General features: G+C 49.2%; 3 protein-coding genes across 6 annotated transcripts; 1 reads left to right on the top strand and 2 right to left on the bottom strand.

Moving 5' to 3' along the window:
• Nucleotides 1–591: 591 nt before the first annotated feature.
• Nucleotides 592–3,582, top strand: LOC6552577 (protein MEMO1). The gene is made up of 6 exons (XM_026975947.1): nt 592–800; nt 2,193–2,274; nt 2,334–2,402; nt 2,469–2,581; nt 2,646–2,757; nt 2,820–3,582. Exons 1-6 carry the CDS (start codon nt 752–754, stop codon nt 3,280–3,282), a joined length of 888 nt encoding a protein of 295 aa, XP_026831748.1. The 5' UTR covers nt 592–751; the 3' UTR covers nt 3,283–3,582.
• LOC6552578 lies at nt 855–2,183 on the bottom strand. Its single transcript, XM_001980293.3, has 2 exons — nt 1,855–2,183; nt 855–1,748 (listed from the first exon to the last, which is right to left on the bottom strand). The coding sequence occupies exons 1-2, from the start codon at nt 1,932–1,934 to the stop codon at nt 968–970; spliced, it is 861 nt and encodes a 286-aa protein (XP_001980329.1). The 5' UTR covers nt 1,935–2,183; the 3' UTR covers nt 855–967.
• LOC6552579 lies at nt 3,579–14,019 on the bottom strand. Of its 4 annotated transcripts, none has more exons than XM_026975939.1 (15): nt 12,917–14,019; nt 12,473–12,556; nt 12,224–12,414; nt 11,985–12,146; nt 11,774–11,919; nt 10,977–11,559; nt 10,111–10,905; nt 10,017–10,043; nt 9,329–9,409; nt 9,133–9,269; nt 6,526–9,066; nt 5,637–6,455; nt 4,727–5,574; nt 4,241–4,436; nt 3,579–4,189 (listed from the first exon to the last, which is right to left on the bottom strand). In XM_026975939.1, exons 1-15 carry the CDS (start codon nt 13,445–13,447, stop codon nt 3,813–3,815), a joined length of 7,518 nt encoding a protein of 2,505 aa, XP_026831740.1. In that variant the 5' UTR covers nt 13,448–14,019; the 3' UTR covers nt 3,579–3,812. The 4 variants fall into 4 exon arrangements, with proteins under 4 accessions (XP_026831740.1, XP_026831742.1, XP_026831741.1 ...); XM_026975941.1 differs by having other exon boundaries at nt 12,224–12,402; XM_026975940.1 differs by having other exon boundaries at nt 3,813–4,183; nt 12,917–13,447.
• Between the last annotated feature and the right edge of the window lie 127 nt (nt 14,020–14,146).

Raw genomic sequence — 14,146 nt, 5'->3', positions numbered from 1 at the left:
CCCCGACTATCAGATACTCGTTACTCAGCTAGTGGAAGTGCTAAAGAGAAATTTCAAAATTTTCTGGAATATCGGTAGAGTATTCAAATTAAATAAATTGAAAAATTTTTTAAAAGTGTGGGCGTGACAGTTTTATGCGTTTTGTGGGCGTTGGAGTGGGCGTGGCAAAAAGTTTTTCGGCAAATCTAATAAAAAAGTAAAAAAAAAATATCCAACCATTTTTTTCAAAACGTGGGCGTGACAGTTTAGTGCGGTTTGTGGTCGTTAGAGTGGGCGTGGCAACATCGAGGTGTTCATACGGACAGACGGACGGACATGGCCAGATCGACTCGACATGGCTATTGATCGGTATCAAGAATATATACATATGTATATATACTATATGTGGTAGGAAACGCTTCCTTCTTTATATACTTTTCAACGAATCTAGTATACCCTTTTACTCTACAAGTAACGGGTATAATAATTTCTACTTTAACCCTTGTACTTTATTTTACGTTTTTTTGATAGAATATTTAAAAATTAATGACATTGAATATGTATCGGCATTATTCATTACTTCCTCATTAAAACACTTATGGAGCCCTGAAAAAGCGTGACCAAAGTGCAGTGAATCCAGTGAACCTGCACGTTTTGAAAACAAGACGGCGGTCACACTGCTGCACCAATAACAAAGAACTCGGTTTTCTACAAGTAACGGCAGCTAATAGACACTTACTAACTAACAGACCGATTAGGGATCTCGCACAACATGTCGGCCAGAAGAGCAACCCATGCAGGCAGCTGGTACACGGACTCGGGTGAGTAACATCCCATCCGCGATCAGAAGATAACACAATCAATTATTGCATCGCTTGTGGGTGTGGGATAAACGTATATGTATTGCACCTGTGCGTGTGTGTTTGCGGGTAATGAACCTTAGGGTGAACCAAAAAAATTAACTACATGTCATCTATAACTGAGTAAGTCAGAAGTTCTTTTCCGGATCCGAGCCCAACGAGTTCCGAATCTCGTCCATGCGATCGTATGCGATTTCGGTGGCCCAGCATAAACGCTTCTCCAGCTCGCTGTTGCGCCGTCGCTGCTGACGCAGTGCATCTAGTCCACGTTCTAGCTGAGTGCATGCCTGGAAGAAGGTGCTCAGCTCGGGTATGTCGCCGAATTCACCGGGATGCCGACGGAAACCCTGCGTGGCGTCTGTGGTGAGCTTGTCTAGACGATTCTGCAGAAAACGCTGGTCAAACATCTTCTGCAGCTCCTGAGTCGTCGCCTTGCCCAACTCGCTATTGGAGTCGTTTAGGTGCAGGTCCCGGATGCGGTCCTTCAGTCCCGTGAAGCTAACTGACTCCAATTTCTCGCCAATGCCCTGGAAGAGCTCGTAGCTCTGCTTGAGCTCCAACTGCATCTTCTGGACATCGTCGTCGATACTTTTGGCCGCGTGCGATTCCATGAACTCGGCACGGGCACTGGCCTCCATGGGAGGAGCGTCGTATCCTGATCTCAGCGAAAAGCTCGAAGTTGTTGAGGCCGGATCCGATGTCTTATCTTGGGCTTCTCCTCCCGTTGCACGACCTTCAGATGATCTGCTTCCGGCTGAAGAACTCTTTTTACTGCCTGCGGACCAAGCCTTAGCATCCTTCTTCTTTGAACTCCTCGATTTCGATGTCCTTGTTTTCCGGATGGGCCCGAAAATGGGCAGTGGATTGGGACTCAAAAGGAGTTCTTGTGAATCGGAATCGTTTGCAGCCCTGTTGCACGGGTTGAAATGGATTGATTTACATTGATTATTATGAGTGAAAAAATTAGCACTGCAATATATTTATATTTCATTTCATTTGAGCCTTGATGACTTACTCTTGAGATATTATTGCGGAAAGCTCATTCCGAATGCGATTCATGAGCTCATCGCTGTGTTTTTCCTTATCAGTTTCCATTGCGGGATGTTCAACTAAAATTTGAATCAATATTTAATAGCTTTATATCGCTGCAGTGATAAGTAGACTCGGAAAAAGTCTTATGAACCTGGAAATATTTGTTTGTTTGCTGCTAGGCAACGAAAGGCCAACTAATTCAGTTTATTTCAAAGCTGAAATCCTTCTAGGTGTTTATTTTACTTATAGAAACCAACATTGTTCCATTAACAATTATACCATTATTTATTCGTTAACCATTTTATTCAACTTGCTTTTTAGGCACCGAACTCTCCAGGCAATTAGATCGTTGGCTGGGTGCCGCGGATTTGTCCCATGGACCGGCGCGTGCCATTATTGCTCCGTAAGATTAAATCGAATTCTCGTGCCAAAAGCCCTCTTGAATTTAGTGGTATTTTCTAGACATGCTGGATATACATATTGTGGAGCCTGCGGTGCCTTCGCCTATCGCCAAGTTAGCCCTGTTGTCGTGTAAGAAGTTCTCACATTCAAGATTTGCGTGAAGACAATCCGGTTTTATTGAACCTTTGCTTGCAGCAAGCGAATCTTCATTCTGGGTCCCTCGCATCATGTGCGTCTACGTGGCTGCGCTTTATCCGTGGCGAAGAAATACAGGACACCCCTCTACGATCTCAAAATCGATTCACAGAGTATAATGCTTACTGATCCACGCGCGGTTCATGTTTTATTTATTCGAATTGCTATTTATTTTAGTCAACGCTGAGCTCGAGAAGACTGGACAGTTTTCTTGGATGGACATGAAGACTGACGAGGATGAACACTCCATCGAAATGCATTTACCTTACATTGCCAAAGTGATGGAGGAGTAAGTGACATTGTTGATTTTGTTTGCAAGAGGAATTGTACTAAGCGAAAATACTGCTGCAGTTATAAGGACCAGTTCACAATCGTGCCTATTCTGGTGGGTTCGCTCAATCCCGAACAGGAGGCACAGTACGGCAGCCTTCTGTCCCCCTATTTGATGGACCCCACCAACCTGTTTGTGATATCTTCTGATTTTTGCCACTGGGGCCAGCGCTTTAGCTACACCTATTATGACCGCTCTTGCGGAGCGATTCACAAGTCCATCGAGAAGCTGGACAAGCAGGGCATGGATATCATCGAGACGCTCAGTCCGCACTCCTTCACCGAGTACTTGCGCAAGTACAACAACACGATATGCGGACGCCATCCTATCGGAGTGATGCTGGGCGCCGTGAAGGCGCTGCAGGATCAGGGCTACGACAAGATGAGTTTCAAGTTCCTCAAGTACGCCCAGAGTAGCCAGTGCCAGGACATGGAGGACTCCAGCGTCAGCTACGCCTCGGGATCCCTCGTGTTCGAGATGTGAATGCATTCAAGTATTTTAGCCACTCGACGGCATCTAATTGCTACTTAAGCGTAACGTTTTTATATTTACTAGCATCAAATTGAAAATTTAACATTAAATCCAAATTCACCAACACGTTTCAATTTAGTCGGCATTGTTTTATAAAATATAAGAAATGCAATTATCAATTAAAACCATAACGAGAAATAAAGACCACTTTAGTAAGCGCGCGTTGCTTTCAACAAATAATTGGTAATTGTAACACACCAGTCTATAGTTAATTAAGGTTCAAAGAAATAAAAACACCCATTCGCATGTGAACTTCCATTTAAGTTGATTTTTCTTTATTTTTCTCTTTTTTGTTGAAACATTGAAATTGACTCCTAAGTCATTTTGAATGATTTCTTGGATGCGTTTTCGGTTTTTTCATTTTTATGTTTCGTTTTTTTTTTTTTGCTTTTCATCGATGAAATGTCTGCGTATGTGAGAGTGGTATGAATGTGAGGAGTTCAACTCAATCGCCTGGCCAGCAGCACCTCTTGTCGTGTGGTTCACCACCAAGCAGCGGCCGCATTGGCGGCTCCTCCGGCGGTGGCATCCGCCGAGGCCACATCGTTGGGCCCACCTCCGGCTACCGTGCCGTTAAGCCGCGAGCACTCGGCATCGGTGGCGATCTGCAGAGCGCTCATGTTCTGTACGAAGGTTTCCAAGGCGGCAGCATTCTCGTCCTGGCTGTACGGCGAAGTTCGCTGGCTGAGCGGGCTGCGGCGCAGGAACTCGTTCAGATCGCTGGCCACGCTGGCCGCCTTCGAGCCTCCACCCGGTACCACCGAGTGGTCGAAGTCGTAGCCAAAGGGGTCCGGAGGAACCGCCGGCTGTGGCATTCGCGTCAGCAGATTGTTCTGCACAAAGAGGTGGGAGTCTGCAACTAAAAGTGTGTCAATTGGATTAAAGACTAAGCCAAATCGTGTGTACTAACCACTGCCGTAGTCGGCGGCCACGTTGTCACAGTAGTTGGCACCCGGACCGACGCTACCCGGCGGCTGCTGTTGCGGATCATAGGCGTTGGAGGAGCGTGCCCGGTTGCCAAATACACTGGTGATCTCCACGTGATGCGGCGACGGCGACGCGTTGTTGCGCGTGAAGTTGGACTCCGAAATATTGTGTATGGAGACCTGAAAATGCAAATGCAAAATGCAAGGGGAGTATGTAAACTATTAGAAAAACTATAAATAAAGATTTGTCAATTTTATTTCAGCCTGCCTTATAAAAAATGCAAAGTATACACTTTCTTGCGAAATAACCTTCGGATATAATCAAATCAAAAATGTGCAGATACATTTGGATGTAATTAGGATGAGAAAAAGGAGGCGAATGGATAGTAATTTTGAGAGGGCATCGGCCAATTTTGATAGTTTGAATAGAAACCCTGGTCCAAGAACCAGTTATCAGATCCGTAACGCACCTCGTTGTTGAGATGCTGGCCCGGTATCAAGTTCTTGAGGAAGGCGGCGTCGTCGTAGCGAATCACTCCGGTGTTCGGAATGCCCTCCAGGTAGGAATTGAAACCGGTGATGGTGGGCGGCGGAGAGTCGTCGCCACAGCTGTGATGCATGTGGCAATCGCTTGATCCACCGCCGCTTCCAGAACCCTGTGAAGCTGTGGCGGCTGCAGCTGAGAAGACCTCGAAGCCGTTGTAGTAGCTCGACTGCTGGTACTTCTCCTGCAGTGGAACTCCGCCTCCAGATCCGCTAGTATTACTGTAATCCTGCTGCTGACCAAAGCTCGGCCACTTGCTGTCCTTGGCCTTTTGCTTCAGCTCGCTGCCAATGGCCGATAGACATTTCTGTGACTGCTTGGGACGGGCAATCACAGCTGCCTCGCCGACTAATCTGCCAGGACTGTTGGCTCCGCTTTCGGCGCTGCTTGGGGGAACGTTGGTACAGCTAATACTGATATTGTTGTGCGTCCCGTTGCCGCCGTTGCTGCTTCCGCTGCTGTTGCCGCTGGCCGATCCACTGGAGAAGTAGGAGAAATTCGAGGTGCTGCTGGTGGCCGCACTAGCCTGCTGTTGCTGCTGCTGCTGCTTTTGCTGTGTGGCTCGTGCCGCCTCCGCCACAGCTTCTTGGGGCGTGTAGTAGTTGACATTGCTGCCGAACTGGCGATAGCCTCCCATGGCCAGGCCATTGGTCACCGCCTGGTGCAGCGCTGGATTCCGTATGGTAAACATGCCGTTCTCGTTCTTGATGATTGCGGCAGGTTGATCCATGCCCATGGCTGGAGCAACCGGAAGCCCGGCGGCAAAGTTTCGTACTGCAAGGAATGGGTCATATGTAGTTATATCACAAATTATAGCATGTAGAAGAACTACTCACCTGGCGGCATTGGGTTGGGATTGGGCGGCATCATGCCTCCGCCGGCCACTGGCCCATTGCCCTGATGAAACATGGGATTGCGCAGCGTGATAATATTACCACTGGCGTTGGCTTCAATGGTGGCCGCAGTGGCTGGCGAGGGACCCAATATATGGACATCGCCCGCACCTGCTCCGGATCCGCCGCCTCCTCCTCCCGTTCGCTGCTTGTTGACCGGCCCAGAACTGCCTGGGTTTCCGCCGCTCCCACCACCAGACTTTCCACGATTGCGACGGCGTCGCCTGGATGATTTTCCGTTGGCGCTCGCTGCAGACGCCGCTGCAGCCACATTTGGTGGTACAACTGGAGCTTGGCTGCGATTAGGTCGTGGGTTGGCCTCCACCATGATAACACCGTTGGGATCCATGCCAGCGGCACCGGCTGCTCCATAGTAGCCGGCCAGGAGGTGAGACGGCTGCTGGAAGTGATGCTGCTGCTGTTGCTGCTGCTGTTGCTCGACCAGAGGCTTGGACAGCAGCCGGATGGACTCACTCTTCTGGCGCAACTGCTCGCTTTTAGCCGGATCCACCTTGGTAAGGGTGATACCAGGCGGTAGAGAAAGGTGTTCCACCTGTACACCGCGGTTCAGCTGATCCATAATGCTGCAGTTCGGGGACTGCGATGCCTGTTTCGAGCTGGAACTACATCCCGACTGGCTGATGCGTAAGTTCTGCATCTGCTGAGCCAGGGTGCTGGCATAGCTTCCCGTCTGCGGCGGAGGTATGGCAACTTCGTTGGGATTGAAATAGCCCATGTTGTGTGGAATGCCGGATAGATCCTCTGCAAGGAGAGATATAGGAAATTATAGTATCGATCTGGGTTGTTGTACAAACAGTTTTCTGTAACTTACCCTGCTTCTGGCGATGTCCGCGCTTTCCGCGCTGCGATCTCTTTGGAGGAGCACTGGACTCTGCCGCATGAGGGTTGGAGTGCTGCTGAACGGGCTGCTGTTGGCCAACAGTCGAGGACTTTGTTCGACCATTGCCACGTCCACCTCGCGACGGCTGTTGCGTCTGCGAGTGCTCACAGCGTTGGTTCTGAGCGCTGCGATTGGATTCGAGATTTCCAGGAGCCTGCTTCTGCTTCCTCGATGATTCCGCTGGACGCTGCGGCTGGCTCTTGGTAAGCGGTACCTTTTCCGGCTGATACTGTTGCTGCTGCTGTGGCGGATTGGACTTGCCCCCTGAAGCAGACGTCGATTTGCTTTTAGGCTGGGCCTGAGCCTTGGCGGGCTGCGACGCTGGCTGCTTTTGGGAAACTTCCTGTAGCTTCACCTTTTTGGCAGGTGCAGCAACTGGGGCTGGAGCCGGCTTTACCTTTGTGACCACTAAAGGTGCAACGGGTTTGGGCGCCGGAGTAGCTGGCAGTTTGGGCTTCTGCCTTATTGGCGGCGGCGCTGGTGCTGGGACTTCCTCCTCCGACTCACTGCCAGTTTCCCACTCTCCCTCTGAAGAATCTTGCATGTGCAGCGACTTAAAGGGATTGTTGTCCAACTGGCCAGGATCCAGTCTCGACTTCAGCCGTTTCTGCCTCTTGGGTGGCTCCGGTTCCGGCTCGGGAACAGGCGGTGGTGTCACTTCTACAACCTTGGGTGGCTTGGAAGTCGACTTCTTGGGTGCAGTCTTCGGCTTAACACTGCACACCGAGCTTTCGCGCGTACTCTGCGGCGTCTGCGACTTTGAGGAGTTGCTGCTCGCTGTGGAACTGGAGGCGGCGGCCACAGCGACGGCTGTTTTCTTCGTCAGCTTCTTGTTCTTGAGCTTGACTTCCTTCTCCGCCGCAGCTTCTGCTTCAGCCGCTGCTGCTGCTGCTGCCTCAGCCGCCGCTGCTGCTGCTGCCTCTGCCGCCGCTGCTGCTGCCGCCACGGCAGCTCGCTTAGCCTCTTTCTTCTTCGCCTTGGCACTCTTTTCAGGAACACTGGGCGCTTGAGCCGGAATGGTGACTTGTGGAGGAGACGTTTCCTCCGGCTGAGTCGGACCCGATGCCACCATGTGCCCGTTGACAAAAGTGTAGAGCAGTTTGTCCTCGTGCGGAGCACTGCCTTTGGCCACTACAGTCACCTGCTGCTCGGCGCCCGGATGAGGCAGCTGCACCCGGCGTATTGTCACAATGCGCTTGGAGGGATCGGCAGTGATGGAGTTGGCCGCCATGGCGGCAATCACATCCCGAGACAGTTGAGGTGGATGTTGGGACTGCTGAGGAGGAGCAAAACATACGGGTGTGTTCTGCTGCCCAAGTCCCGGTGGAGAGTAGAAAGAGGCGCTACTACTAAACTCGGGATACTGCGGCGCAGACTGCTGTGGAGGCGCCTGTCTAACAGGATCGGCAGTGGCAGTGTTCGAGCCCCCGTTCAGGATCTCTTCCAGCTGGGCCATCTTGGCCAGCTGCTGTTGCTTGGTTGGCAAGTAGGAGAACTTGAACTCGTTGTTCGTCTGCTTGACGGTGGCAATAAGTTCGAGGATCACCGTCTCCACTTTAGCCTTTGCTCGCTGAAGGTTTTTAATGTTCGTCTCTAGCTCACCGATGCGCTTCTTCTCTTTTTTCCGGCCGCCTGCAGCCGTCAAGGCCTTCATCTCGTACTTATCGATGAACTCCTTAAAATAGATGTCCAGAAACTGGCCGCGCAGGTCCTCAAGCTCCTTGATACGCTTCTCCTCCTCCTTGCGCATCTTTTGCTTGGCCTTCTTGGCCGCTTTCTTGGGATTCGCGGTCTGCGGCTGCTGGGACTTGCCCTCGATAAAGTTAAGCGTCTCGTTTATCCAACGCTGTTGGTCCTGTTCACGGGTATAGGTATAGGTACCCAGGAACTCAGCAAAGTCCTGCATCATGTCCTCTTTGCTGTAATCCGCTGGAAAGCCGCCACCGCGCTTGAAGGCGGCCACAGCAGCGGCCGCTTCGGCCGCCGTTGCCGCAGTCGAGGCATCTGTGGCATCCGTGTGCATCTGCAGCCGCTTGCAGAGGCTGTCCAGACGCAAAAGACTGTTATCACCCTCCTGCTCCTCCTTGTCGCCAATTTCATTGAGAGCTGCCGCTGCAGCAGCCGCTGCTGCTGGAATCTTTCGCGGATTGCCTGGTGATTGCAGCTGCGCCGTGGCAAACACTTTCAGGCTGGGTGGTTGGTTTGGCGAAAGGGATTCGGCCTTTGGCGGCCGTTTCGGTGGGATGGCTGCCGGTGCTGGCACAGCAACTGGCTCCGGCATGCTGCATTTGGTCTTTGATGGCGTGGCCTCCTCCGTGGACTTGGTCTTCCGGTCGTTGACAATCTGGGAGAGCTTCTTACGCAGCCGATCTCGCGTCTCGTTGAAGCGCGCATGGTTGCACTCCTTTTTGACGCGTTTCTTCGAATGATTCTCCTTGCAGGGCTCCCCAATGTCTGCGTAGTCAGCACAGCCTAGAGAATTTGCAAATACACACAATGTGCAATATCCGATCAGAAATCTGCATCGTGACTACTTACATTTCCGCATCTTCTCCTTGCTCTTCTTGTTGCCTCCAGCATCGCCATTTCTGCCTCCAGACTGAGACAAGTTCGATTCTCCGGACTTGGATTTCGCACCCGATAAGCCAGTAGTGCTATCTGGTTTAGTGCGTTTTCTGAAATACAATATGAACCCATAAGTTGATGAGCTAAAGTGCTAAAAAGTAGAGCTTACATTATCTGAGAGTCGTGCAACATCATTAGCTGATCCACTCCAAATTGCATCTTCTCGATGTTGGCATCGCCCAAAGTAAAACTGCAATGGGAATTATGGTCGATTTCCGAATCAGAATAGTACAACTCGAGTTCTTCCTGATTGAGCCCCATTTTTAAAATCTCTGTCTCTGACATGCAAAACAAAGGCCTGCTACATAATGAATCGTCGCGACTATCTTGCAACAATTTCTGCCAATATGTATTGGTTTATATTAAATTTGAATAAATTTTTTACTTGACAGTTCTTGTGCAGAAGATTACGATATGCGAAGCTAAGGAATCAATCAATTAGGAATCGATAGACGATACTGTCAAGATATTAATACAAATGTTCACGTGGAAAACTTAATCAAAATTTTGTCAATTACCTAAAAAGTTCTAAAATATGACATTTTGACATGCATAATGTGTACAATTAAGAACCGGCAACTAATAATGACATATGTATAATCGAATTTTATAAGATTGTCTGTTATTTTGTTGGAACTTTTTTTTTTTTTAACTACTTCATTATCTTGCAATGGCAACCCTAAAATCAGATGTCCGTTTACAAATGTCAAGATGACATACGGAAATAGGAAAAAATGGCGTTGCACTGTGCAGAGTACTCTTCAAGTTTATTTCGAATATTTGACTTTAATACTTACTCATCAGTGATTTTGAAGGGTGAGTAACTGAGAATTTGAAAAGAAACCCGTTTTAGGAACATCCAGGATGGGAACAAATTAGACATGGACTTACCCAATAACTTGGGCCAGAAACTGCTCAAACCGATTGTCTTCTTTGTCACCAACCACACTGTTCAGCCGCAGTCGCAGGTCGCCCTTGAGCAGCTCCAGGTGACCGAAATCCGTGCAGCTCGAGTTAAATTTGACAAAGAAGTTGGCGTAGATGGAGAGGACGAAGGTCCAGTATGTTTTGTACACATAGTGCTGGTTTCTAAGCTCCTGCAGCTCTGCGGGGCTGGGCGCCAGCTTTCGATTGAAGAACATCAGCGAGGGAATCGTTGAGCGCAGCTCCTCACGCGTGAACGACAGCGGCTGGAAGCAGCGCAGCAGATATTTGGTCAGCAGCGGCGACAGCTGGTTGGAGAGGATCTTTCTTGCCAACTGGCAAGCAGAGACCCGGCAGTTCTCACCGCAGATGAACTGCGATTCGATCGTTTCGTGGCGATAGCGCTTTCTGGTGGCCAGATGCTGGAATACCGCCCATGCGATGTGATATGTGGTGCGCAGGGTATCGGACGTCTCTGCCTGTCGACGGAACACCGATCCACTGCTGCCGCTACTGGTTGGTGACTCGTCCTCCGGCAGATCGCTAGTGCGTCGCTGCTGTTGGACGGTGTTGGAGCTCGTGGCAGCCGCTATAGCCGCATTGTGCTTGGCCTCATCACTGGTGCAGGTGCTGAGGATCTTGGACTTCATCAGCTTCGGATCCTTCTCGACAATGCCGAGCGTTGTGCACTTGGCACAATGGCCCGCTTGTCGCGGTCGCAAAGGAGTGCCGGCGATGGAGCAAGTAATGCATTTGCAGTTCCTGATGATAGATAGCAGTGTTTATTATTATTATTTTAAATCATTTCAGGTCGCGAGGCTCGTGAAACCTACTCGTTATGGTGCTCGAGAAGAGAATTGCATTTCTTGCAGAGATCCTCGTGCACCAGCTTATTGGGTGGATCGTAGAACCCATCGGGCCACTTCAGCTTCGTGAAGGCCATGATATTCTTCCAGGCCAGCTGGCGATCCACGATGCGCTGGAAGTCTATAAACTCATCGTCGCTGATATCCGGCAGCGAAAACGAGGTGGCGTCCAGGACGACCTTGTCGAATATGTTGTACACATCGAGCAGGCCCATCCGGCGCTCGTGCTCCGTTGGCGACAAGTTAAACTTATTTAGCTCGATCCAGATGTCCGTCCAGCGCCGCTCAATGGAGTGCATGTGTTCGTCGAACAGCATGTACCGCTTAATCAACGCCGTCGTCTGGGCCGATGGAGCCACCTCCTTCAACGACAGGATGCAGGCCAGCATGGTATCCCCCAGGGGAGTGAATACATGTTGTTGGAAAAGCCGCTGACATAGGAGAACCCACGACAGCTTAAACTTTCGTAGGAAATCGTTCTCAAACGCAAACAGGCTGAGCGAGATCTTTTGCGATATGCAATTTAGATCAGAGTAGCCGTCCAGAATGTCTACATGGAGTTAAATACGAAGAGAAATGCATGGTGTTAACAAGTAAGTACTGTTTTCCTATAAAATCAATTCTTGTTAAGAGATAGGGGCAACTATCACTCAATTTATTAAGAATTAAGTGTATGCTTTTCTTAATAGAAAAAAGTGCCCCTCAAAATTTAGTTCGCTATCATTTGTTTGAAACCATTACAATAAATAGGAAAGCTCTCTTACATGTCAGCATCCTTTCTGCCGAAATTTTCTCGTTCTCCTGAATATTCTGGGCAATTTCGATCATGCCCTCGGAAAATGCCTTTACAATGCATTCGACATTATAGGCGAGTATTTGTAGCAGCAGCATCGGATTGTTGGCCATTAAGCTGTGAGATAGATGTTTAATTATTGGTTTAAAGTAAACAAACGCAGGCCTGAGGTCTCCGCTTACATGGCGCTGAATAGCACTAATATCATATTATCGGAGATCGCTGTGTCATCAATAAAATCGAGATATTCGGCATTTTTATCGTAGAGGTAGCCGCTCGTAATCCAATAGATCTCCTTGTTGCACTCAAGCAGCTTCTCAAACTTATTGTAGGCAGCATCGTTTCTGAAAGAGAGGAGATGTTTGGTTGATTAGCAACTGACTTTTGAACATTTTCTTAGAGTATTGCAGACTATGCTTACTTCAACATGGGGCTGTAGGCCTTGATCAGTACGTCTAGCAACATGACCACCATGTGCGCAGCCTTAAATTGATCCATCATGATCGCCATGATGGTTTCGCGGTATTCGAGACATTCCTTGCAGGAACAAAATGTGAAGAACTCCTCCTTCCGGTGTTTCACAAATATGAAGGCAAGATTCTGGAAATATAGCTACAATGGATTAGGAGTACGTTTCATTATGCTTCTCGAACATTTCAAGCAATCGCACCGTAATTGCACGCAGCTGTCCGTCGGCGTCACGCAGCGGATTCTTTGGATCCTCAGAGAACAGGCGCATGTTCTCAATGGCCATCTAAAAGAGTGTCAGAGCTTGTGAGTATTTATTCAGAAAGCTTGATTAAAGAGCTAAACTCATTAGAAAGTGTATTTCAATATTCTAGGGCAGATTTCTAAACAGATTTCTTAGGACTCAACCAAATAAGAAAAAACATTGACATCTCAGCAATGAGGAACTTTTGGGTATATTGAAATATATAAGATTGATCTAATAAGATAATTTCTACCTTTCTAAAGTCCAGAACTACCTCATTTGATTTCACAACTCATAAAATATAACCCTAAATCCCACAAACAATTTTAATGATACATTTAAATGAAGAAAATACAGAATGAAATCGATCTGTACAACTTCCCGAACATCCTGGGAACCCACCATATACGACCGCGTCTCATCGTTGGGATTGCCCTTGTGCTCGCACTCGTGGAGCAGCTTATCGCTCAGCTCCAGTTCGATGGCGTTGTCTTCCCGCTGACTCCACTGCATCAGCGACACGACCTCCTTGTAGACCGTCTCCGCCTTGGGGGCGGAGGCATAGGGATCGAATGGAGGCAGGGCGAGGATCGTGTGCAGCGTGTTAATGATATTGCCCTCGGGAAAGTTGAGCCGCTCCAGGAGATGGCATGGCGGTGAGCTGCTCCGCGCCGGCTTCGCCTGTTGGACACCAGCAGGCGGTGGCGACGGATTCAGCTGGGAAGCGGTGGCACCGCAGGAGGAGGACGTTGTGGCATCCACATCGCCCTCATCCGCATCCACATCAGCATCAACGTCATCAACATCAACATCCATGGAGGACAGTGACATCACATGGCAGCAGGAAGGCGGAGCCTCCTCCATTGGCAGTTCGCCATTGACCAGCGGCTCATCCGCATCCGTTTCTTTGGTGTGCGCCACCTGATCGGCCATTTCTGGCGGGGAATTTTACGCGGTGGGTGGGTCGATGAGCCCAACCAACTCAGTCCCCGGCTCCGGATCACTTGTTAGTCTTTGGTGCTTCTGCTGGCCAAATCCGCGTATGCGCGACGCATTATTATCTACGAAATCACAGATGTAGATGCACTTTCACTCGCTCACTGTATGCGCGCGCGTGTCTGTGTGTGTGTGTGCGCTGGTGTGTCGGTGTGTAAGTGTGGGTATTGGATTGGTTTGGTTTTTGGAATCAAAATCGGTTTTGGAAAAGAACGCAGAGCAGCGCAAAGCGCTTTTCCCCTCGAATCGCGCCAAGTGCGCCTTCTGCTTTCATCAGCGTTTCACCGAAGGGCCATCCGTTTGGATTTTCCGGGACCCGACTTTCTGTTGCCTCGCAGTTTCCGTTCCGTTTGCACCCACGATTGTTGTGATTTTCCGCTTTTTGTGATTTTTCGCCTGCTCGTTGCAATTCGCTCGTTTCTCGTTGATTGCATTCGCAGAGGTGTGGCCGGTGCGGCTTTCAGTCGAATTACCGCAACGCCACGCAAACAAGGTACGAAGATTTGGTCACACCCCCGACAATTTTTTCTACATTTTTTTATATTCCGAAGAAACAGCTAGAGTTTATGTATATAAACACCATTTTTATGTGACACTTTCTCAGAAACCTATCGTAATGCGCTCTTAAAAATATGA

This window comes from Drosophila erecta, unplaced genomic scaffold (genome assembly GCF_003286155.1).
Source record: "Drosophila erecta strain 14021-0224.00,06,07 unplaced genomic scaffold, DereRS2 tig00000000-arrow-pilon, whole genome shotgun sequence".
NCBI lineage: Eukaryota > Metazoa > Arthropoda > Insecta > Diptera > Drosophilidae > Drosophila > Drosophila erecta.
The sequence above is the reverse complement of the archived record's forward strand: the minus strand, read 5'-3'. Positions and strand labels throughout refer to the sequence as shown.

What these genes read in the sequence shown, in the direction of transcription:
- LOC6552579 (XM_026975939.1), bottom strand. Translation starts at nt 13,447, where the DNA reads ATGGCCGATCAGGTGGCGCACACCAAAGAAACGGATGCGGATGAGCCG. An exon ending in GACAGCTGCGTGCAATTACG is followed by an intron (nt 12,415 to 12,472) that starts GTGCGATTGCTT and finishes AATCCATTGTAG; the next exon opens with CTATATTTCCAGAATCTTGC. An exon ending in TCCCAACCCAATGCCGCCAG is followed by an intron (nt 5,575 to 5,636) that starts GTGAGTAGTTCT and finishes CATTCCTTGCAG; the next exon opens with TACGAAACTTTGCCGCCGGG.
- LOC6552577 (XM_026975947.1), top strand. Translation starts at nt 752, where the DNA reads ATGTCGGCCAGAAGAGCAACCCATGCAGGCAGCTGGTACACGGACTCG. An exon ending in CAGCTGGTACACGGACTCGG is followed by an intron (nt 801 to 2,192) that starts GTGAGTAACATC and finishes CTTGCTTTTTAG; the next exon opens with GCACCGAACTCTCCAGGCAA. An exon ending in GCGCGTGCCATTATTGCTCC is followed by an intron (nt 2,275 to 2,333) that starts GTAAGATTAAAT and finishes GGTATTTTCTAG; the next exon opens with ACATGCTGGATATACATATT.
- LOC6552578 (XM_001980293.3), bottom strand. Translation starts at nt 1,934, where the DNA reads ATGGAAACTGATAAGGAAAAACACAGCGATGAGCTCATGAATCGCATT. An exon ending in TCCGCAATAATATCTCAAGA is followed by an intron (nt 1,749 to 1,854) that starts GTAAGTCATCAA and finishes CCCGTGCAACAG; the next exon opens with GGCTGCAAACGATTCCGATT.